The sequence below is a fragment of the Lissotriton vulgaris genome, chromosome 5 (assembly GCF_964263255.1).
Source record: "Lissotriton vulgaris chromosome 5, aLisVul1.2, whole genome shotgun sequence".
In the NCBI taxonomy this organism is placed as follows: domain Eukaryota; kingdom Metazoa; phylum Chordata; class Amphibia; order Caudata; family Salamandridae; genus Lissotriton; species Lissotriton vulgaris.
The window spans coordinates 914,892,768-914,918,881 of record NC_141693.1 but is presented as its reverse complement, the minus strand read 5'-3'; the positions used below and the strand labels follow the sequence as shown (position 1 = coordinate 914,918,881).

Below are 26,114 nucleotides of genomic sequence, written 5' to 3'. Positions count from 1 at the left end.
TGTGCCCACAATTTGCCCTTCTTTGGCGACTTCCACTTTGAAGTTCGCCTTATGGGCTCACACCTTGTGTGGCTTCCTGCCAGGGAGAGGTGACTCCTCTTCCAATGGCAGACCTCTATTATCCCTACTCATGGGAGTCATTCACACTACTCCTCAAGAGGGCGGAAGACTGTCGTGTGGCCAGGACTTGTAAATGGCCACTAGAAACTTGGGCAATTAGAGTGGCAACTTTCTAAAAGTTGCCTTTACTTAAACGTTACAATAAATTTGTCTAGAGCATCAAATAATGTTTAATGTCTTGATTAAGTTGATATCATGAAGTACACATGTTAGTAGTTCCATTCAGGAGTTAGCACAGCTGAGATGACAGTGTGTAACCCTGTACCCTCCAATAGGGCTATTGTTCTTACCACATTGAAATGTCAATTTGGGGGATTATTGATAGGATATATAAAAAAATATGTTTTACTTTTCAATATACAACACCCTGCCTTAAGAATTGATAGGCATGTTGTAGAGGTGACTCATGACCATCAAAAAAGAAGGTTTGGGGTTTTTGATGAGTTTAAATGGCAAAGTTGAGTTAGCAGGTCATACCTGCTCTGTCAGTCTGTAATGGCAGGCTAAATAACATGTTCTCACTTTGTCATGTCCAGGGTGGCAAAATAAGTGCTGCAGCCATGGTGCAACACTGTAATTTACAGGCCCTGAGTACCCCTGATGCCATATACTCAGGACTTATAAGTAAGTAAAGTTATGCAAACGGGGTATAAGCCAATCCAACATTCAACTTTCAAGGCCAGAACACTGGCACTGAGGTCTGGTTAGAAGGTCTGAGTTCACTCCTAAAGTCGAAAAGCCAACATCAGTGCAAAACTTTGCGGATAATCACACAACAAGAAGCATTTCCTTACAATGATCAATGAGACATTTAGAGCCTTGGCCGCAGAGAACTTAGGTTAAGTGTCAACCATCATGGCCGTAATAACCAAGCCCCCAACAGTTACATTAAGCAATTAATATACATTTGCCACAACTCAATAGGAAGATTTAGAAGTATTGCGGGTGATGATTTGAAGGTAGGGTTCAGCTCACCTTTCCATCTGATGGGTCTGAGTCAAACTTGACATTTGCTGGTGCCTACCCTGCTTAGGGCTCAGTAGGGGAAATTAGGAGAGGGAACTTTTCTTCATGGGTTTCAGCTGATCGTGCCTTGCCAGGTGACAGCTTTGTCCACATGCTGTTGTGTTATTAACAGATGTGCCAGTTTGCTTCAAAGTTAGCCAAACATTATGTTTCCAGTTCCGAGTTTCCATGTAGCAACTTGATACATTCTGCATGTCGCAGTGTTCACTGCCTTTAACATCAGTTATTAGACTAGGGTACATTGTAAGAAAGATTTGATATACTGCCAAGATGGCGTCATCCGGCAATCCTACTTAAGGAGCTTGAGATTACTTTTACCACACAACTACTTGGTAGGAGCCAGCGTATGGCACAACATTTGGATTTGAACTTAGTACATATTCTGAGACCTATACATGCACTGATCAGTACTGTGGCATATTAGTCCATTGAAGCGCAGGAGTCTGTGACAGGGTTTCTACTTGGCAAGCAGACCTTCTAATGGCACTACTTTCCTGGTACAATAGGCCTCCTTGTGTTATATTTTATTTCACAGTAAGACAATATTCTTAATGGTCATTCCAGCTCCCGTCACAGTATTTACAATGTAATTTTGAGAATGAGCTAATGCCTAAAATTACTCCTTACTTGACAGAATGTATTATTATAGAGCACTTGATTGTCAGTATTTTCAGAGGAGGGCACTGTTGCATACTGGTTACCTCAGGGAATTTCTGACGTAAACGGATTCTTCAAGTCACTGTCAGATCTGTTTTATATCATTGGGAATCTAGGTGTGCACTGGAGGAGAATTCACAAGTGAGTCCTGAGAACTATTATCTCTCTAGAATTATAAAAATATGATTGTACATTTCTGGTGGAAATTCCAAGAGGCTTCCCATACCTTCATGCTCCAGAGCAAATCCTTATTTGCTTCAAAGACAGGGGAGTGTAAGGATTCCTTGATGAGTGATAGAAGAGGTGGGGGTCTGCCAGCCCTAGTAACCACTAGCCAGGTCTGTGTGTCAAAAATGTATTAATGTTATGGATGTGCCGAACTAGCAAAGAGGTTTTTTCTAGAGAAACGCCTCAAACTCCAGATGTCAGGCAGGGATCACCTTAGTCATTTGCATATTTATATAGACTAATCACCAGTGGAGTTTGGGACAGCCCCTGAATCGAAAGGCTTAGAGTGAGTTCCAATTTGTGTTTCGATGGTGCGGATATGCAAATGACTAAGGTGATCCCTGTGTTATGATGGTGCGGTTCGCAGGTCTGTCTTTATAAACAGGTAACAAATGAAGGAGGCCCCCTTAACTGTCAGTTCCGGGACAGGGGAGGATAAGTAGTCAAGCAAGGAAGTCCCACAGTTGGCCCGGATTGGGTGGTATGACCTTATGAATGCCCAAACTTATGTTTTTACAAAAACCAATCACACATTATCATATGTAGAACCTAATCGTAGTTATATTAGCTAATGAGGCGGCCAACATTTAGACACAAAAAAATCAGAATATTTTTAGTGCTCTTACAATCTTTTAGTATTAATCAAATTCTAAGAAGGACAGGACGTGTAGGTTTTTAGAAAAATATAACAATGTATATTTATTTCAAAAGTCATTCGCAAAACACAAGTAGTTAAAAACAATTAATACAATAGCTAGATTAAAAACAGAATAAAAATACAATAGTATGTACTTCAAGGCAAAAATTCATTCATAAGAAATATAAACACAACAATTTATTGCAAGAACAGGGGTCGATGGTGCGGATATGCAAATGACTAAGGTGATCCCTGTGTTATGATGGTGCGGTTCGCAGGTCTGTCTTTATAAACAGGCCACTCCAAGTTGTGAAATGAGATTAAAACCTTAATTTTCCTGATCCCAAAAAAATTTAACTAGTAATTTCTTGTCATCGGTGTAGATCAAACTGGTAATCAAGGTAGAATGTACTGTCTATTAGTGATAATACCATATCACGTTTCAGCCATATATTTTTTAATTGTGTTAAAAACAAACTCTGCACCGTTAACGAATTTACCTCTGGCACCTCTCTCGCTGAGTGGATCTGGAGGTTTAAGTTGGCCTTCGACTCAAACCTTACATCGATGAATTTAGTGGGGTTAAGTCAAGGGCCAATATGCCCCCATTCTGAAATGTGTTCCAATATATATATATATATATATATATATATATATATATATATATATATATATATATATATATATATATATATATATATATATATATATATATATATATATATATACATACATATATATATACACATACTCACACACACACACATATATATATAGAGCACATTTAATTATATAATTATTTGGTGTATATGTCATGAAGCAGGCGAGACATATAAGCAGGTCTCTGAGCCTGACCTAAAAAGCAGAATGAGCAAGGAAGAGAGCAGCATTACATACTGTATCACACAACTGCGCCTTGTGAAGTCACAGACCTCTTCTGTCACTGTGAATGGTTTCATTATATGGAGCTGGCAGCGCATTGTTCGTTGTATTGTGCTTACAGAGTGAAGCATTATGGCCGCTAGACTGTCGTGACCGCTGGAGCACACAACAAACAGCACTTGTGCCGAGTGACCTACGACCTAAGACAGTTCTGGTCCCCAATTGACACCAGGCCTGATAAGCTTGAGACCCAGGAAAACGTAAAATAAGCAAAATCGATTAATCGATGATGAATAGCTGTGTGGTGCACCACGTACATTTGATTGTATTTACTTTCAGATAATTGCATTTTTTATATATATATGCCGAGCGCTGTGAGGATATTTTATCACAGTATGAATGCCCAATTAGTTTTATCCTGACAGTCTGGGCATTTTGTGCTTGCTGATTGATGTCCACTACAAGCCAGCAGCTCACTTCCCTTCACGCCAGATGTAAAAGCTGGCTTGATTGACATGCAGCGCCAGCAACTAATGCTTGTTCTACGTTGTTGCACTGTGCAGGTACTCTGATAAGTTCGGACCATGCCTTGCACAAGTTGACAGGCAGCGCCCTACCGACAGCACAGGTGACGGGGAAGGGCGCAGTGCAGACCTGTGCGCCAACGCCTCGGCCGTCCCACTGTCAGGACAGCCGCAGTGTGGGGAGGGAGGAGGAGGAGCCTGCCGGCGGGGGAAGCTCAAGACTGTTCCTTGTTGTGGAGCCTCGGACAGGGCGCCGCGTTGCCATGACGTCGCAGTAAACTTCAGAAGCAAAGTTAGAAATTAGAAAAAAACGAAAACAGAAAGAGTGAAATAAGCACGGGTGGTTGAATGGAACATTCAGGAAAAGAAGTGAACAACGGTAACGAGCGCAAGGCGAGGGCGCCACTGCGGGGAAACATGCCCTGATTTGGGGTCTCCACTGCGCTCCCGAAAGGCATCGGACATCGCCGGTTGCGGTGGTGAACACCAGCATGGAAAGTCTAGAAGTCTCGGGAACTCATCACGACGAGGGAGAGCAGGAGGCAGAGCTGGGGGAAGAGCAGCCGGAGTTCTTTGACTTCGAGCCGCTGCCTGCACTGCTGGAAGATGAGGTGAGTGCAAGGTTAGGTAGTCAAAATAAAAACAACACATTCCAGATCCGTTCTGACTGCAGAAGTGGCTGATTTGAAGTAGTTTATTTCATGCCCCCCTAGACTCCGCGCGTATATATACCCTTACAGAATGGGCCACCATTTTATAGAGACAGCGTGGGTTAATTATCAAAGTCATGGAGATGTGAAGTGAAGACTTTAGAGGCACTTTTAACGCCTTTTAGAGAGACAATGAGCGCATTGGCACCCTTTAATTTCTAAGTCTTGCCTAAACTGCACATTCGCAGTCTCTTTGAGACCTTTTATTTTTTAACAGTATGCTTAGAGGCCCCCCTTGCTTACCATTGGTTGGATTCATTGCCACTCTTATTTCCTTGTTTCTTATAGTCAACTGCTATAGGCTTCCTTCCTCTTCGTGTGTATGTCCCTCCCCTGGAGCATGGACTCATTACTTGTGTCATTCCACTGTTTAGTTTTTTAGGCGCTACTTTTTTTCTTTGTCCGTAAGCACTCTACGAAAGGGCATATTTTTTAGCTGTCCCCCTCATGTACTTGCCCGACTCTGTAGTGACATCACACAAAATCTCTGTGAGGCCCCCCGGCATGCCGGTCCTCCCCTCCCTCCATGTTGCCTTTCGTCTGCTGATGCAGGCAATCAAAAAAGCATTCCAACACATCCAGTGCTTGCCAGGTCATAGCACTTTTCAACCGTGCATAGTGCATAACAGCGGTACAAAAGGGGGTGGTGATGGACGGAGCATCTGAATCAATCAAACACTCACACCCAGTCAAAAGATCAGGGGCCTTATTTATGAAAAGTGACGCATCGCTGCGTGAAAACAGCGATGCGTCACTTTTCACTGCGCACTCCTTGCGACACCAATGATGCGTCATATTTAATGTATGACGCATCATGTCGCAAGGAGTTACAGAAACATCAGTATTTCTGACGTATCTGTAAGCGCAAAAGTGACGCATTGCTGGAGTGTGTCACAAAAGTGACGCAACTCCAGCAATGCGTCCTTTCACATGGGGAAAGCCCCATGTGAAAGGGCTTGCGTCAGTCTTGCGCCTGCTGTGAGGCAGGCGCAAGATTTTGACGCAACAGCGTCCTAAAAGTGACGCAGTGAAATCTCATAGATTTCACTGCGTCACTATTACGAGGCTTTTTGCGGGGGAACGCCCCCTCTGCATACATTATACCTGACGCAGGTATGATGTGGCGCAGGGGTTTAAAAAGTGACGCATCTACCTAGATGCGTCACTTTTTAAATATGGCGCAACAAGGTGCATATTTTACGCCACCGGTGCGTCACAAAAAGTGACGCACCGGTGGCGCAAAACTGACCCAAGGCCTCATAAATCAGGGCCCTGGGTTTAATCCATCACCGTTCTTTATCCCACTCTGCCGCCCCAGTTCAGACATGGCTATATGCAAATCAGTCTGACCCTGTGCCTCATGGGAATAGTCCAGCCTGAACTGCCATGGCTTGGCAGAGTGAGCTAAAGAACGGTGATGGATTAAACCCAGATCTTTTGACTGGGTGTGAGTGTTTGATTGATTCAGATGCTCCGTCCATCACCACCCCCTTTTGTACCGCTTTTGGCCGCCATAAGTGTGGCAGGGTATGCTCAGATGTGAGTCCCTTGCTCACTTTGCCACTGGATTCAAGCAAGCCAGGCTGAAGACGGCTGGAATGCCAGAAACCGGTCCTCGGTAGCTTGTTTTCGGTCCAGGGAAGACATGGCTTGGCAGTTCGGGCTGGACTGTTCCCATGAGGCACAGGGTCAGACTGATTTGCATATAGCCATGTCTGAACTGGGGTGGCAGAGTGAGCTAAAGAACGGTGATGGATTAAACCCAGATCTTTTGACTGGGTGTGAGTGTTTGATTGATTCAAATGCTCCGTCCATCACCACCCCCTTTTGTACCGCTAGTGCATAACAGCGGCACTGCTGTATAAATGTACAACATGGCTAAAAATACACTGTCCAGGCCAATAGCTATCTCATAGGCTGAAATTATTGCCTTTGCCAATGCTTGTCCAACTTTTTACAGGGAGTTTTCGTGTTTTCTACACTAGAATCCATCGCATCTGTTTTTTCGAGTTCACCCTGTCACCATCGTTTGCTTGCTGGCCTACCCTACCCAAGAGTTTGTAAAATTTGCAAACTCTACAAATGTCTGAATCGGGAACCGGTACTGTTAACAGTTTCCTCACAAAAAACATTGGTGGTAGGAAGACAGGCTACACTATTGGCTTCTACATAGACTACTACACATTTCTTACATTCCAGTGTTGAAACAGGCAGATTTACATTTTAATGATTTGTTTTATTTAGCCTCTTTCCGAGCTTCAAGCACTTCAACGCAACATCAGCGTAGTAAGCACTATATAATGCAATTGGTAATTAATTATATTAGATGCTCTTTGATTACGAGAAAGAGGTACGGTGCATCCATTTGCATGTAAATGTTTTTATTGCTCTTTGTGAGTAAAATTGCTTAGAGTGTCTTTATAATACTTCCAGGAATTGTTTTTTTAAGTACATTTTATAATTGTATTTAGGCATTTTGTGCTTTTGAGGCCATTTTAGCCGAATAAAGATGAATTGAGTTTGACTGATTTACAAAAGCAATTACAACAGATTTTCAAACAAGAAAGAGCTGATGCAATATCTCCTATGGGAAAGCATAACTTTTACAAATCTGAACATAAATATTGCTGCAATCATTAGATGAAAAAGTCCTCACCTCTGGAGTAAACTTCGTTACCATCCAATCAAAGCCCCATGCAATGTAATAAAATGCATATATTAGCATGATAATGTATTTCTAAATAGGGGCAGGTGGCTACAGTGCTTTGTTTATTTTTTAATGGTCATGGACATTATCTTTCTCCTGCCTGTCCCATTTTTCTCCTGTAAACAATGTATTCATCTGGACTCTAATCTCAGTCCAAGTAAATGTTCTTGGTACTAATCACAAGCTTCTCATTGCCCTCCTGGGAACATGTTTGTAGAGTCTCACTGATGCAGGCATCTTACAGCAATAATCTTGCCCTTGATTTGGATAATCTTAGAGGCTTATTTACAAGCCCCTTGCACATCAGGTACATCACCTTTTTCCTTTTTAGAAGTGATACACCAGCCTCGCAAGGGGCTTGTAAATAAACCCCTTTAATCTAGTTAGTTCTTGGCTAAGAGAGAGGAAATAGTTCTCCTAAAAGGTGAACATTACTGGTACGACAAGGGAGTCACATTATGTTATGCTATATCATGTTTTTCAATGTGTGCGATAACAGCATTGCTAACTCTCGAATATTAATATAAATATAGGACTTGACCCTTTTTGCAGGGCCATCCCTGAACTTTTTGCCTTCTTCCTGTATTTTGCCTGAACTGTTTTTGTTGGTTTTATGACTTTGGGCGCTTCACCACTGCTGATCAGTGCTAAAGTGCATATGCTCTCCCTATTGTAAATTGATGTGTGGATTAGTGATTCCATAATTGGTTGGTTTGGTTTACCTGTCAGACCCTAGTACAGTGCACTGAGTGTGCCCAGGGCTTGTAAACCGAATGCTGCTGGTGGGCTTGCAGCACTGGCTGTGTCACCCACAGCAGCAGCCTGTAAAAGTGTGTCTCAGGTCTGCCATTGCAGAGCCTATGTGCAGTCTGGTACTGCCATGCTGACTGGGCAAGTGCACCCACTTGCCAGACCCTAAACCTTCCCTTTTCTGCATATTAGTCACCCCTATGGTAGGCCCAAGGGTAGGGTACATTGAAGGTATAAGCTAGGACATTCCCTGATGTGTGTGGCATGTCCTAAAAGTGAATTACATCCATTTTCGTTTTTCACTATTGCAAGGATACCTGTTCCCCGTAGGCCAGAATGAGCAGTTTGATTATTACATCTTATAATCCTAACTGACTTAGGGAACTGGGTAGAAATTCGAGTTTAGTATGCCTGAACTCAGAATGATAAAATAAATCTTTTAGTGAAGTTGGTTTTAACATTCTGTGTTTGAAAATATCACTTTTAGAACACAGATATTTTCTTGTCTAACCATCCAAGCCTGCCTCTGCTAGGTTGTGTATTCCTTGTCTGGAATTTGAGTGACAAGGGCTGGGGGATGCCAGGAGGCAGGTTGAGTCAGCACAGGGCTGAATAGGGAGATCTGCTCATTCGCTATGCTTTTTTCCTGTTTGCGAATGCTCGGGGAGAAATATCGCGCAAACACATTTTGAAAGCGCGAACAAGCAAAAAATTCAACAAAGTCACGGATCACAGAATTTTTGGCAATTCCGCGTTCTCCACGGAACGCAAAATTACCCAAATTCTGCAAATTCCACAAGAGGAATGGAATTTACCGCCCAGGCCTAATAAAAAGGGGGACCCAGACCCCATAACTTTAGATCACTTTTGGGAAACAAGAAGTAACCTTTGCTGAGGAGAGGAACCAGAGAGACTGAGGAGAGACTATCCCTAAGTGTGAGGGATTGGCCTGCAGTGGTTGCCTGACTGCCAAAGAAAGGAGAAAGGACTTTGTGCTACTTTTATTCAACGTGTTAAGGATCTCCAAGGGCTTGAGATAGAGCTTGCCTCCTGCTGAAGTCTCAGGGACACCAGCTCCCCAAGAGTTCTTTGAAAGTGCCTGCAGTTGTGCTGGGCTTTCTGAGGAACTACGTGTCTCAAGGAGCTGGAAGCGCGACTCACGAAGAAGAAGCGTGTCACCGCGGCAGCTGCGGTTATCGCATAGCCGGAGAAGAGGAACGTCGTCGCATCAGACACCGCCACATCAACAGAGAAGCGTGTCGCCACCGCTGCAGTTGTCGCATCATGGCTGAAGTGCTTCACATCGCCGGAGAAGAGAATCCACGTTGCACCAGACACGGCTGCATCACCGGGAAGCGTGTCGCAGGGCCTGTCGCGGCTCAGAAGATACGTTGAGTCGCCGCACGGCCGTCAGGCTTGCACGCATCATGTAGCATCCGAGAAAATATGGCATTTTTGTTCATTGCACCGGATCTTCATCGCATCACGGCGCTGCTGGGCTCATCGCCACGGAAGCGCAGTAAGAAACCGACGCATCACCTCCCCTCGGAGAGAAGAACCAACGCATCCCCTACGCATCAGTAGGGATCCGATGCATCACAATCTTGCCTGTAAGGAACTGACGCATCACCTTCCCTGCAACACGTTCGTTGTACAGCGTTACGCATCCTAAGGTACATTGAACTCAAAGTGTCGCATTTTACATCTTAAGAGAACTAAGCTAATTCTACCATTTTAAAGTACAGTATTGTGGATTTTTGTCATTTGTGGTCTTGTGTTAAATCTATATAAAAATACTTATTTTTATACTACAACTTGTGTGGTGTTCATCTGTACTGTTGTCACTGGGTTACTGTATGTGTTCAGAAATGCTTTATACATTGCCTCTGAGATAAGCCTGTATGCTTGTGCCAAGCTACCAAGGGGGTGAGCAGGGGTTATTTAGGAGTGAATCCCCTTACCCTGACTAGTTGCAAGGGTCCCTATTTGGACAAAGGTACCTACCTCTGCCAACTAGAGACCCCCAAATCTAACAATAAATTGAATAGTGGGAGAAAAGGTCCCATTTTGTGTGGCCACTCCCATTTTTGGCTGATTTTTAATACTGGTTTTTATACTCTGCACATTGGAGCACTACTGTCCAGTGCTCACTGTGTCTGTTCCAACCCCTAAAACATACACATTGGGTTATTACTGAATGACAAATCTAATTGTCATGAAAAGCCATATTATATAGTGTAGAAAAGACACCCATGGTATGGAAAGTTAAATGTCACCAGTGGACTACAGCACATATTTTTTACTCTACTAGGGTGATAGGGTAAACATAGCTGCAGGCCTACCATTGTAGCCTGACTGCTTCAGTTTAAAGACGCTGCCTGACATGTCAAAATAACCATTTTGACAGAGGGAAACCCTTCATTTGATATATTAATAAGTCACCCGTATGTAGGCCTTGTAGCCCTCAAGGTATAGTGCATGGTATTTCAAACCAAATCAAATCAAAACAAGCTTTATTCGATTTTAGGCATATAAAATCATAAAAGCAGGGAATTTAAAACACCTCAACACACTTTTCAAAAATATAAAGGTATACATAGATATATTCAGGTTCATAATTCAATTCATTTTTCTTTAACTATGTCTAATACAATGGGTAAAATATGATAAAAATATTTGGCATGGATACTAAAAATTAATCCTTCTTAAATTTGACATCCCCCACATGTTCTTCTCTGGAATCTAAGCATTACGGGGTTTCCTTGCTCTCAATATGCTTTTTAGGAAGCACTGGGATGGTTGAAAGCCTTTCTTATCAACAGGAGCTTTCAAGTCCAAAGAGGGACTTTTCTCTCTGACAGTGTGATGCTAGAACAGGGGGTGCCCCAGGGCTCTGCCCTGAGTCCCACCCTGTTTAACTTATACATGGCTCCCCTGGCAGAAGTAGTGCAATCGTTCGGCGTAGAGCTTGTCTCTTACGCCGACGACACTCAACTTCTAATATCACTGTCACAAGCCCCCTCCCTGGAAGCTGCCAACTTCAATGCTTGCATGTGCAAGCTTGCCACATGGATGACAGAGCACTGTCTTAAATTGAATGGCACAAAAACGGAGGTACTTATAATAGGGGGAAATGAGACAAAATGGACGAAAGAATGGTGGCCCAGTTGTCTAGGTCCCTTACCTACTCCCAACCTGGAAGCAAAAAACTTAGGTGTCTGGGTAGACAATAAGCTATCTTTTGACAGCCATATCAAGAAAACAGTCGGTAGGTGCTTTGGAGTAATGAAAACGCTCAATCGTACCCTGGACTTGCTTCCTCTGAATTCCAGGCGTACCATGACTCAGGCACTTATCACATCACGTATTGATTATGGGAATGTGTTGCTCCTGGGCACTTCTGCAAAAAACATCAGGAGGCTACAAGTCCTGCAGAATTCAGCAACACGCCTGGTGTTGAGACTCCCCCGTAGAGCCCCCTCCGGACCCTCTTTGGCCTCTCTCCACTGGTTACCTATTAGTAAGAGGATCTTATTCAAAGCACTCCTTTGGTGCCATAGGATCATTTACCAAAAAGCTCCGTCCTATCTATCGGATCTGGCATCTTTGTATGAGCCGAATAGATCCCTTAGATCCAAAGGAGTGGGCTTGCTCAGAACATTGCGCCCCAAAAAAGCCAGAATGGGAGGAAAGTCCTTCCGCTCACTGGCAGCCAAGAACTGGAATCTCCTCCCCATGAACATTAGGCTAGAAATGAATGAGGCCTCTTTTAGAAAGATGTTGAAAACCCATTTATTTACTTCGTAGTGGTCCTGTTCTTTCCTCCTAACATTCTCTCTCCACAGCGCGGGGACACGCCGGGAGGCGTCACCAGGCGCTTTACAAACCCCTTTAGCAAAATAATAACCAATGTTCCAATACAATAGTCACTATCCATCATCTGTAAATACAGAAAAGCAGGGCGGCATTGCCTCCAGCCCCCTGCTTCGGTAGAAGTACAATCCATCTTCGTCGCTCTTTTACATAAAATTGACAGAATAAGATTACGTGGATAGTTGTTTGTGGAGAGATGTTATCACAGGGACACAGGCATAATACCCTTGACCTGCTTTTCATATCTGGGTAGCTAATCAAGCGGTGGAAAGTCCCAAATCTAAAACTTGTTAGAACGTACCTATCTTATCCCCCTACGCAGCACAAAAAGTACGGTCCGATGTAATACGTTGTAGTTATCATTTGATGCTGAACCACAGTTGGTTTGTTCATTTCAACTACCAACTTATTCTCTTCCAAAAAAGCCATACAAACTGTTTTGAATTCCTTCCGATGTATGGAGCTCATTACTTCTGAGAGAGAAATAGTCTGAATGCCCAATGTTGGACTTGGCACGTTTTGCAGGGTCATCCCTGAACTTTTTGCCTTCGTCCTCTATTTTTTCAGGCCTGTTGTTGCTGGCTGTTGTATGACTCTGGGCACTTTACCGCTGCTGATCAGTGCTAACGTGCATATGCTCTCCCTATTGTAAATTGATGTATGGATTAGTCATTCCATGATTGGCTTGTTTGGTTTACTTGTCAGACCTAGTACAGTGCACTGAGTGTGCCCAGGGCTTGTAAATCCAAATGCTGCTGGTGGGCTTTCAGCACCGGTTGTGCCACCCACAGAAGCAGTATTGTAAAATGTGTCTAAGGCCTGCCATTGCAGAGCCTGTGTGCAGTCTGGTACTGCCATGTTGACTGGGCAAGTGCACCCACTTTCCAGTCCCTAAACCTTCTCTTTTCTTCATATCAGGCACCTCTATGGTAGGCCCAAGGGCAGGGTGCATTGTAAGTATAAGGTAGGACATGCCCTGGTGTGTGGAGCATGTCCTAATAGTGAATTACAGCCATTTTCGTATTTCACTATTGCATGGCTACCTGTTCTCCATAGGCCGGAATGGGCAGTTAGATTATTACATCTTATAATCCTAACTGACTCAGGGGAAATGGTAGAAATTCGAGTTTAGTATGCCTGAACTTAGAATGATAAAATACATCTTTTAGTGAAGTTGATTTTAACATTCTGTGTTTGAAAATACCACTTTTAGAAAGTAGATATTTTCTTGTCTAACTATCCAAGCCTCCCTCTGCTAGGTTGTGCATTCCTTGTCCTCTAGTTTGAGTGACAGGGCTGGGGGATTCCTGGAGACAGAATGAGTCAGCCCAGTGGTGAATAGAGAGATCTGCATCTAGATGGGCGGGAGAAGTTGCACCTGGGACCTGAATAGGGCCGTGCCTGCCTTACATAATACCGGTTCCATCCCCTGTGGTGCGTCTGATGTCTCTGCCCTGCACCGTGAAAGGAGAGAAGGAATCATGTCAACAGAGTGCTCCAGTGCTGTGCCTTTCCTTCACAATGCTGGCTCCAGCTCCTGTGGTGCGGCTGGTGTTTCTGCCCTGCACTGTGAAAGGAAAGAAGGAGTCATGTAAACAGAGGGCTCCAGAACTCGTTTGGACTGGGCAAAGGCCCCTCTGCCCTCAGAGAACAAAGGATTTTGGGGTATTAGCATTGGGACCTTGATACTAAGAATTTAGATCACTTTTGGATAAACAATAAGAAACCTTTGCTGAGGAGTGGAACAAGCAGAAACTGAGGAGAGACTATCCCAAGCAGAGAGCTGCTTGGGGGATTGGCCTTCAGTGGTTGCCTGGCTGCAAAAGAGAGGAGAAAGGGACTTTGTGTACTTTCATCAACTTGTAAGGATCTCCAAGGGCTTGGAACAGAGCTTGCCTCCTGCTGAAGTCTCAGGGACAACAGACTTCACCCCCAGCTCCTCAGAGTTCTTTTGAAGTGCCTGCTGCTGTGTTGGGCCTTCTGAGGGACTGCGTGTTGCAAGGAGCTGGAAGCGCTACTCAAGAGGAAGAAGCGTGTCGCCGTCGCTGCTGCTGCTGTCGCATTGTGGATGTTGCCGCTATAGCTGTCGTACTGGACCGCATCGAGAGAAGCATCTTGCAACGAAGAGGAAGCATGTCATCATCACTGCTGCTGCTGCATCGTTTATGTCGCCTCTGTAGCTGTCGTATTGCACCGCATCGAGAGTAGCGTCTCGCAACGAGGAGGAAGCACGTCGCTGTCACTGCTGCTGCAGTTGCATCTTGGAAGTCGCCGCTGTAGCTGTAGTATTGCATCAAGAAAAGTGCCTCGCATCCACAGAGAAGCGTGCCGCCGTCTGAGCCGCCGCCGCCGCATCTTGAATGTCACCGCTGTAGTTGTCGCATTGTGTGGAAGCGTCTCGCAAGGTCGGAAAAGAGTGTTGCAGCCGAAGCTGTTGTCCTCCCATCGCGGAACAAGGGTGTTGCCGCTGCAGATGATGCATCGAATTGAGACTCCTCGCATGATCGGAGAAGCGTGCTGCATCTGGAAGATCTTCACATCTTTATTTCTTTGCATCGGAACTTTGCCACATTTCCATTGCTGCAACACTTTTGTTGTGGAAGCGCAATGCATCGAAAGGTACATTGACTCAAAGTGTAGCATTTTAAGAACTGAACAGAACTAAGTTAAAACTACCATTATAAGCACAGTATTGTGGATTTTTGTCGTTTATGGTCTTGTGTTAAATCTATATAAAGCATACTTATTTTTTATATAAAACCTGTGTGGTGTCCATCTGTACTGTACTGTATGTGGTCACAAATGCTTTACACACTGCCTCTGAGATAAGCCTGTCTGCTTGTGCCAAGCTACCAAGGGGGTGAGCAGGGGTTATTTTAGGAGTGTACCCCCTTACCCTGACTAGAGGCAAGGGTCCCTATTTGTCACAAGTACCTACCTGTGCCAACTAGAGACCCCCAAATCTAACTCCCAATATCATGCAAAAATGTTTTTACATATTTTAACCAGCCGATCTTACTGGCATTATCTAATTTCATTTCATCAGACAACATTTCCTTATTTAGACCTGTACTAGTAGAGGTCCAAATTCCATGCCAGAGCAGGACTGGTTGTACCTTAAATAAATCTGAAATGTATGGTACTCCTAATTCGCTGTGGCAGTTAAAAACTGAGGTACTGCATGGTATTTGAAAGTGGGACATGTAGAAATGTATGGGTACCTTGTCCCTGCAGTGAAAACCCATAAAAGTTATTTTCACTGTGAAAACCGTGGCTGTCGACATCACCGATTATAGTACTACATATGCTTTCTTGAGTGTGGGGCAAGGTAGAAAAACATTAACCACTCTTTATAATATAAACCCCAATTCAATGATAAAGTTGGAATTTTAATACATATTTGGGAAAAGTAACTTTTAGAAAGTTATTTTTTGCTGTCTGGCACTCCTAGTGGCTAATCTAAATTAGCTCTTTAGTAGCTGTCAACCAAGTGCCTGACCTTAATTAGGTGTGATGTTCCTCCCAAGAGCTACACAGTAGACCACTTTGATTGACAGGTTGACCTGAATTGGCATGGATGACTACTCTGAGATCAGCTGGACAGTTAGGGTGGGGTTTATTACCTCTCCTGTTGACACACAAGTGTAAAATACTGGCTGACGGGTCTGTCTGAAGCACATTAAAAATATTGTACCATTGAACAGGATCAAGCAGGAGACAAACACAATTCTTATGTCAACCTCGCCTGGTTGCTAAAGGACCCTACTTTTGTAATACCAGACCTCCGTCTCCTTCTTTGCTGTGGGTTCTAGGCCTGCTTCAAACTGAAGTTTATCATTAAATGTTAGATCACACTAGTTACTTCCATAGTACCCTCCCATGCACACCCAAGCTTTCATAGCTCCACTTTAGTGTGGCTGAAGAGTAAGGCCATCTTGGCATTGTCCCGCACATGACAACATGGGCTTGTTTGCAGTAAACAAAGCCTGTAAACAAACACCTGAAAGAGTGGGTAGGAATCCCATTGGGAACCTTTACTCCATTTGTTAGGGACTGCCCAGGTATCACCCCCAACCATTAGCTAGTGCGAGCCATAAATGTAGAACCCTAAGGCACCCACTTTAGAACTGTCTCTGGAACTGAGTAAGAACAAGAGAAGGACTGAATCTGCTGTGAGAAGACCTGAAGGGCTGGACCAGCTCCCACTTGTACCCAGGACAAAAAGGTGGACTCCAAGAGCTCCTGCAGCTACAGGTACACAACAGGCTACACGAGGCATTTTTTTCTAAAGTACCCAGCTAACCAGTAGCAACAGGATCTAGACTGGCCCCTGATGTTAGACTCGGCCTGATACCCAATGGGCCTCTAAGTGCCTCCACTGAAGTCCCGAGGGGCCTTAGAAGTGTACGCATGTGTACTTTAGGCACCAGACAAACTTTTTGAAATATTAAAAAGCTTTTTCTCAAGAGCTTTAAAGGGACCCAGTGAAAAAGTATCTGACTGACAGTTCCACAGTGTCAGATTGGATTGTTCAAAGGTCACTACACCCTCAAAAAATAGTTTAGTCTCATTCTGCAATAGTATGCAGAACACTCAGTGAGAAATATCTGAAGCTCAAGAGCTCCTGTAGGACCAACCTGCTTCAGGCACATGGCCTTTGGTTCCACAATAGTGGTTACAGTTTCAGTGACGAACCTCTATGGGAAGATTTTTCTTCTCAAGTAGTGACAAAACCCCATTCTGCGTTGGGACTTAAAAGCAGCATTCTCTTTTCTTCAATAAAATGACAAAATACCTTTCCAAAGTGAGACTTAAACACTTTTACAAGTTTTTGACTTCTAGACTTTCCCCAGAACCAATCCATTTGCTGTCTGAGCTGGGCTCTACTGCGGTCAGCCAGCTTGATATTGCATCTTGGTCCTGGTCTCCCACTTCAATTGACTTCCATTGGGTGCTTTTTCCACTTAAATGTCTAAAAACTCATATCTGCATTTCAACTTATTGGGTTTCTGTCAATGTGGTGACAATTTTTCTGATTAAAATGTTCTCTATGTTTATAAATTGAAGTTGTATATTTATTGCACAATTTTTTGACTTCTTAACTGTTTTGTTATTTCCAAATGCTTTACCCATTTTCTTTAAGTTAAGTGTGTCTGCTGTGTGCCATAGCTACCAGGGATTCAGATTACTGAATCAGTTGAGTGGACTAAACAGGTTTGTGACTTTATTACTGGTGGTGGACTACCATCCACTCCAATAAATAATTCACTTTCTTACCAATAGAATGAGTTGGATCAAAGCACAAGCATTGAATAGATCAAGGTGTCTCAAACAGATGGATTTACATTCCAGTAGAGGTCGGCCAAAGATTGTGATGAGATGACCTTGGCCTATATCAAGCACCTGAAGACATAATTAACTATTGAAGCAATGACTGTAGTAGTATCACAATACTTTCAAAAATGGGTTGTCAAAGAAAAACGGGGTCACATGAAGACTTTGATAAACACTGCAGAGATTAATGCAGAGCTCTCATCTTCAACCGCCATTTGTGATATTTAAGTACGAGAAACTATGCTTCCTGTAGAGGCCATCTTAGTGCCTCTCAGATGTGCAGCACTCCACTTATTTCCAGGTACTGGTTGGGGCTACCAGTCCTGCTCTAGGGCAGGGGAGGGTTGGCTTGCTCACTCTGAGGGCGCTGACTGTTTGGTCGGCCCCAGGTCCGACCAAACAAGTCATACGCACTCTGCCTTTTCTCCATGTAGGCTGCATGTACTGGATAATTTTCCAACATAAAAAAACTATCATACTTGTAGATAGAACAAACTTATACTTTCTTCTATAAAAGTGTAGTTAATTTTCCCAGGTTTAGGAAGGCTGAGTTAGTCAAAGAAGATTTCTTCACACATGCAATGCCATTCGATCATTCACATCACCTTCATTTTTGTTGAAATAATTTACCTAAGAAGCAATTTTCCCCTCAAAACAAGTCCCAAAGGGGCTTGTACCTTATTTAGCTGCAGGAGGAACTCATGGATTCTTAATCTAGCTCTTTCGTAAAAGTTAGAAGGCAAAATGAAGGTGAGAAAACCTCTCTCTATTAAATAGAGGATATTGCGAAGAGTGAGACAGATCTCTAGTTTGTACCTTATTCTACTTAACACATATCATCAATGCTATTCATTTGATACAAGACTTGAATATAGTTCAGTAACAAGTTTCAGTCAATTTGCAAATACTGGAAGGTTTTGATGAGTGCAAATCTTTGATTATTTAATGAAGTCGTGTCCAAAGTCATGCTAGATAGAATACATCAAAGTATTTGATCCTTCGGCTTAGGTATTTCAAATAAAACAGAAACATTTCGAGGCCAAAGCTGCCCTCACTTTGTTTTCTACACCTCTGCTTCACATTGGCTATGCTGACCTCTGTCACAAATTATAATGATATTGATATTCACTGAGGTAGTTCCTAACGATATAAAAGTACAAGGCCGAAATCTGACTTACTTTATAAGGACCAATTGCTTTTTTATATGAATGAGCACAGTCAGAGTCAGGATGGAATCAACATATTTCCGGACATTTGAATAAAAGTTTCTCACCTTCTTGGATCATGACCTTTCATTGATAATTGACTGTTAGTATCAGGGGCTAATGCTGGGCTTACATTTGTGGTAAATGAACTGTTTTGATAGTTGTATGGTCACTAAGATTGATAAAGACTACAAAAAAAACATTATTCTGCTGAGCTCTAAAAACGTTGGGCCTCAATTATAAGTGTTTGACGCAGGGTAGCTCAGTAAGGCACTTTGCTGCCTGGCCCTGTGCCAAATGTGTCAAAAGGAAAGGGCAGGAATGTGTTGTATTTATGAAATATGGCAATTGACGTCCTTTCCCAATGTGCTGGAGCTGTTTTGGCTGCTTTGCACCAACCCAGTCACGATTGCACCATGGTGCAAGGGGTTCTGCATTGTAGGAATTATTGTTTTTGTGCAGGAAGGAACACCTTCCTGCACAAAAACAATCAATGGAGGTGTTTTCCTCTTTCTAGGCATTATGGAGAATGCAGCACACCTGGTAAGAGGAAAAAATGAGGAGAAATATATTTATTTCTCCTCGTTACACCTCCCCTGGGGAGGCATGGACTTTTGACATATTCCCAGGTTTACAAGTACTTGTAAATCTGGGACTGCATCAAAATTCATGGATGTTGCATAGGAATACCCAGGGCAACACCCATGGTATGCCTCATTGACGCAGAGTAAGGCAACACAGCGTCTTGAATTGCTTTTCCTTACTCCATATCTATGAGGCCATGGAAAGCTACGCAAAATGGCTTTTCGTGGCTTCATGGATATGAATCTGCACCCTGCGCTGCTGGCACTGGCTGTGCAATGGGCTTGTAAATGAACCCCTTAATACTCACTTGTAGTCTCTGGAGGACTTTAAAAAGAAGAGGTTGTGCCAGGCAATTCTTCACCAGTGAACAGGAGTGTTGTGAACCCCCTGCTGTAGCAGCTACAGCGGGGTTCTTATTGGGCCTCTTTTGTTTGCAACTGGGCAGACAAAAGCAGAATGATAGGTGGATGGACAGGTGAAATGGTGGCAAGAAAAAGGGCTGGCTGGATGGATAATGAGTGAATGGATAGGTGAATGGCCAGGGAAAAGGATGGCAGTGTATGAACACGTGGAAGGATGGCAGAATAAAGGGATGGAAGGATGGATAGATGGATGGGTGAAAGAATGTCAGAGTAGAGGAATGGATGGATAGTTGGATGGATAGGTGAAAGGATGGCAGAGTAAAGGGATAGATGAATGGATAGATGGCTGGGTGACAGGATGGCAGAGTAAAGGAATGGATGGATAGTTGGACGGACAGGTGAAAGGATGGCAGAGTAAGGGGATAGATGGATGAGTGGGTGAAAAGATGAGTGAAATGATGGCAGAGTAGATAGATGGGTGGCAGTGTAGACAGATGGGTGGCAGTGTAGACAGATGGCAGGGTAAATGGATGGCAGGGTGGTTGGATGGATGGCAGAGTTGATGAATGGATGGATGGATGGCAGAATGGATGGATGGATGGCAGTGTGGATGGATGGATCGCTGGAACAGTGGATGGTTAGCTGAATGAATGGTGTATTGATGGCAGAGTGGATGATGGATGGGTGGGTGGATGGATGAATGAATGGAATAGGGAAAGATTAAATGATGGATAAAGAATGAATGGATGATAGAATGTAAAGGTGAAATAGTATATATCTGCAGGAGGATCGAAGGATGAAAGAATTAATTGCAAGATGCATGGATGGAAGAGACAAGGAAGCTGTTTTAGGGAGGGTTTGACTCACTTGCTTTGCTTGCTTAGTGTCCTTAGCACTATAGCTGAAAGTGAGGACTATTTTAATATTCAGACTACTTCGTTGCCTGTGAAAACTCCTTTTAGCATGATTTTTACCTGCTTAAACCCTTGCCATCATCAATTAAACTGGTGAAGTTAATTTCATCCATCTCTAGGATAGATCCTTTGTGAGGCGAACTGCTTCTAGCTTTCTATCCTCTGCTTTCCCCCTCCAACCTGACTGCTACTTCACAACCGGACTGCTGTAACTCAAATTACATGGGTATTTCCAAGCCCCTGATCACCTCCACGCCCAGCTGACTGTGATGTTTCTCCAAGGATCACATCCTCATCTTAGCCTTCAGTCACATGGTAAGAGCATCCAACTGAATGGACGAAAATTCAAAGGCATCTTCCTATGGCATCATTCCTGCTTGGGTCAGAATGGGGTTTGGACAAGACCCTGCCCTATTCACCCCTCAAAACAATTATTTGACCATTAGCATGCCCTATTTTATAATGCTGTAATATAAATGCATTCCTTTTTTATAATCCTTGATGCTTTCTTTATGTTCCAATAACAGGTCATGCCATCACTTCTGGTGGGTGGTCTAGAGAGAGTCACATGCATTTGACGTCTGCTAATTTCCTAGTTGCTGTAGTGCCAGTCTGGTGGAGCCCTACAGCATATATGTCAGGAGTTGTATAACACCCATCACCATGGGCTGCCCCGCTGCCGCTATTGGTTGTCCCCCTCAGAAGCACTATTGTGGCTAGCTGCATAATAAGCATTCCTATAGTTTGATCCTGCTACTCCTGAGTCAACTGTTCAGTCACATACTCTGGCTACCTGTATACTAGTTGCTCCTGTGTATAAATCAGGGTATATGCCATGAATGTCTCTATAGTGGTCATTCCAATGTGTTGCTCTCTGCTGCTTTTGTGTGGCCTCCTAAAAGCATGTGCCATGGTTGAGTGTATGATAGAACAACACATGCCAAAACCACACAGTCTCAGCCATTACCACATTTTTACCACACATGCTTTTACCATGCATGCCTTTACAATGAATTTAGTTGTAAAGGCATGATTGGTAAAGGAATATTTGGTAAAGATCACACCCCAGCCACCCTGCCCTGAGCCCTAAAAACCGCCCCCCATCACTGCGATCCCCTCACCCCTGCCTTAAATATTACCCAGGCCCCCTGTCCTGAGCCCTAAAAATCATTCCATAGCCCTGCAATGCACCCCACCCCAGCCCAAAAAACGCCCCCAACCCCTACCCCTACCCCCAGCACTAAAATGGCTATAGGCCACAAAACTACCCTGAGACGTAAAATGACCCCAGGCCCAAAAAACAACTTGAATTCCTGCCCCCCACCCTTAGCCCTTAAACGTTGCCCAGCCAAAAATCTACTCCGAACCCAGCCCCCATTCTGAGTCCTAAAATGGCCCTCAGCCCTGAAAAGTTCCCCTACGCCTGCCTTGAACCCTAGAGCAACCACCCCTGAAAATAATCCCCCCTGAAAACTATGAAATAGGTGATGGAGAAAATACAGTATTAGCATCATTGGTGTCCTCACGTACAACACTAAAACATTTCCCATTTGTATTTTTTTTTACTAGTGATATTTTATTAGAACATAGATCACTGATGGTAACATTTTAACACATAAAAAATCACATCATATCTTTCTTGTCTCTCTGAAGTAACAGCAGAATACGTGTTGCAACTTGTGAAGACCTATGGGCACCCATGCTCCTGTCTACTATAAGCAAGGGATGTAGTAGACCCTCTGGATGACAAGTAGTCCGTACATAACGGATATTAGGAGTTTGTTACTAGTAAACTAACCATGAGAACAAATTGTGATGTCGCTCTAACGTCACTTAAAGCGGGATATCTCACCCTCTAGTGCTGTGTATGAGTTATGTCATGGATCGATGTGTACCAGTGTTAGGGGAGGATAATGCAGTTGAATTCATGAGTCCCAATCCAGGGGGGCGGTAGGTTTGGATCCATATACTGGGCTTGCTATTTCAGGTTTTTGTGGTGGCATGTCTTGTTTTTGCCACCAGCTTTTCCGAGTATGTGTCCCAGATATCACTGTGCAGGGACCAAAGCACTTTCCTTCAAGCCCATTTCACAGGCACTCTTCCTCAATAGAACTCCTACAAAGTAGTATGGTATCCAGGAGCCAAGACGTAGGTCCCGGGCATACCAGACATGGATCTCGGGATCACTGTGCCACTGGATTCAAGCTACCTGGCTGATGAGGGGTTCATACACCCAAACCTGTCCCTGGATGCTAGTTTCTGGTTCAGGGAGGACCTGGCATGGCAGAATGGACAGAACATCTACTATGAGGAGCAGGGCCAAGACTGATTTGAATATGGCTAGATCTAAACCGGGGTGGCATGGTGAACAAAAGAACTCTGGCTTTAACCCAGATCTTTGGTTAGGGGTTGATATTTGATTTGTTCTTCATTCCATTCATCATTTGTGTGCCTTTTGCTTTCTCGCCCTAAGTGCGCCAGGTATACAAAGACGTGGGATCCAGGCTCCCTGTGTCACTGTATTCAACCTAGCCCCTGGCTGATAAGGGGTGATACCATGAAACTGGCTTTTTTTCTGGTCCAGAGAGGACCTGGCTTAGCTGGTTAGGCTCAACTAGGACTATTCCAATGAGGAGCAGGGGCAAGACTGATTTGAATATGGTCTAAATTGGAGTGGCATGGTGCGAAAAACAATTGATTAATTTAAACAAGATCTCTTGGCTGGGGGTGGATGTTTGATTTGCTCTGCATTCTGCCCATCATTTGTGTGTCTTGTAAGAATATCTGGATATCATCGACAGGAATATCAAATCTAAAAATATTGTTTTTTTTAATATCGTTGCAATATCTATGTAGGAAATATAATTGTATGTAATATTGTTTGTAAGTGTTCATCCGTATAAATTCTATTATAATGAGTTTGATTTTCATGATTATTATTTTTATTTATGTGTGTTTTTAGTAATATCATTTTTGGTTATGAAATTGTTCAAATTTGTATTTTTAGTAGTATAAATGTATGTAAATAGAGTTTAATATTTTTTTAGTAGCAAGTTATTGGGTTTTGTTAATGCCTTTTTTGAAAAATATATTTAAAATTAATAGTAATTAAAATACTGTTTTTATATTTTAATATTTACATATGTCTATATCGGTTTGTTTTCTTGGTTAGTGTGTTTTCAGATAATTTAAAAAAATTATAGTAAAATCTGTGTGTGTATGGAATATTGACTGTGTATTTTAAATGTTTAATTTGTATTATCTTATGTAAAATGTTATATTTTGAAGTGGATATTGTAAATTTCACCTTTTGGGGAATACCTTCCCTGAATGTCACCCCTTTAATGTCCAACACCATCCCTAAAGTGGTTTAAATTGGAGTGGGAATAGTAAATGCCACCACTTTAGTGCCCAACACTTTCTCTAAATTGTTTTAGAATGGAGTGAGTATAGTAAATGTTAGCCCTTTAGGGTCCAAAGCCTTCCCCAAATTGATTTAGACAGGAGTGGGAATAGTAAATGTTACCGTTTAGTGTCCAACACCTTCCTGAAATTGGTTTAGATTTCAGTCAAAATAGTAAATGCCACCCCTTCACTATCCAACATAATCTTCAAATTTGTTTAGATTGGAGTGGAAATAGTAAATGCCACCCCTTTGGTGTCTTAATTTAAAAATAAAAACAAATTGTGTTGGAGTGTGATTATTCAGGATTCGTTTTGTGTGTGGAATAAGTTATTTTACTTTTATTTGTAAGTAGTATAAATAGTTTGAGTAATTTTAGTAGTATTGTTGGTGATTAGAAATATGATAAAAAAATAGTTGGTTGTGTATATAACCAACAATATTATTTATTTTTGTATAATAAAACATGTGACACATTTTTCTGTTTTATTTATTTTCCAAGAGTTTATTTTTTGTATATTTTCATATTTTTAATCAAATATACTTCAAGTTAAAAATAAACATTTATATAAAGTTTAGTGAAGACAAAAGTTTTAATTTATTTATTTATTAGTAAAAAAATGTGCATCATAGTTCAATACAATTGTATGTTGTATATTTTCAACTTTTATATTCCATTGTTTAACACATTTTAAAGATTTCCTAACTTTTTTTGTGCATTTTTTCAACGTAATTTTAACATTCAATTTTTCAGTATATAATATATATTTGTATACATATTATACTAATAATAAATGTATACAATATTTTTACAATATTTCCTATTCATTTCTAGCACTGCAGAGAGAGAACACTGGGAGCATCGAGTCGCAGAGAGCAGAGAGCAGCTGTGTGTGGAACGGAGCGGAGAGGTAGCGCTGCGCTGTCCTGAGCCAAGCAGAGCCAAGCGGAGCCAAGCGGAGGTCAAGTGGCGAGGAGAACGCGTGGCGAGGGGAACGCAGGAGAGCGCTGCCATCGTCGACCGGTAAAACGGCGCCACCGCCCCATCCCGTACCCCGCGCCCTCGCAGGCACACAGGCACACACAGCCCTGAAAGCCCAGAAAGCAGTAGAGAGCAGGAGCACCGAGTTCTGTGCGTCTCGCCGCGCCGCAGAGTTTCCAGCGCCTCGGAAAACAGCGGAATCGTTGCAACCAGCGGTCCAACGTGCCGCCTCCCCCCGGTCGCAGTACTGGTGAGTGAGCACCGAGGGGGCTACGGGGGGTGTACTGACCCAACCTTAACCTTGACCTTTGCCCGTCCCTGACCGACCAGCGGTGTGTGGCTCCTGCGAAAAAAAAACAAAAAAACTGCTGAATCATCAACCAGAGACGAGGCAGGCAGAGGGGGGGCATAGGAGGAGGCGGTACCTTCTGCTGCCCTGCATACCCCCGCACGTATCATCCTATTAGTCACATATAACCTGCCAATAGACTGCCTGAAGGCAGACATCCAAGACATCCAAGACCAGCTTCATAGAAAGGCAACGGCCTAACTCCACGCTAAAAAGGCACCACCTATTACCCCGCTCTGGGCAAAACAGCCCCATATACCTATAAAGTAAGCGAGAGCAGACACCATTAGAGCCACATTGCCCAGCACCTTCCCCCGCCCCCGCTCCCGCCCTCTCCCTGATGGCAGCTGTCCTCATTCCACGGGGCAGACGGGCTTGGGAGGGCAAGCGCGAGCGTGAGGGTGAGTGCGAGGGTGAGTGTGAAGCAAAGTCGTGTTGCCACCACTGGGGGGTCTTGCTCTCCCTACGCAACCTCTGATCCTGGGAGCACCGTGACCGATCTGCTAGTGAGCGAGACCGAGCCTAGAGAAGACCGGTGGTGAGATCCGCACTGTGAAACCAACGCCGCTGCAACGCATAGGCCACAAGCGCCCTGCATCAGTGGGAGGCGGTAGGCCGATCTCAGGTTGCAAGCTGGCGTGAGCGCGGTGACCCGCGCTGTGATAACAACGCCGCTGCAACCCAAAGGCCGCAAACCCACATCATCAGGGGGACTCATAACCCCCGAAAAAAATAAAAAAATTAAAAAGCCAGGGCGCGGAAAACGGTAACTCAGCTGCATTGCACCTAGGGGACGTCAGCTGCAGTAGCGACAGCCCAAAAAATGAGGTTAGAAAAGCACCCAGCGAGAAACCGACAACTCAGAT

General features: G+C 43.4%; 1 protein-coding gene across 1 annotated transcript in view; it reads left to right on the top strand.

Moving 5' to 3' along the window:
- The first annotated feature begins 4,274 nt into the window (after positions 1 to 4,274).
- Positions 4,275 to 26,114, top strand: part of KNDC1 (kinase non-catalytic C-lobe domain containing 1) — a 757,927-nt gene continuing 736,087 nt past the window's right edge. The window contains exon 1 of the mRNA XM_086922530.1: positions 4,275 to 4,685. Within this exon, the coding sequence (XP_086778656.1) occupies positions 4,566 to 4,685 (120 nt within the window). The 5' untranslated portion in view covers positions 4,275 to 4,565. The remainder of the gene's footprint in view (positions 4,686 to 26,114) is intronic.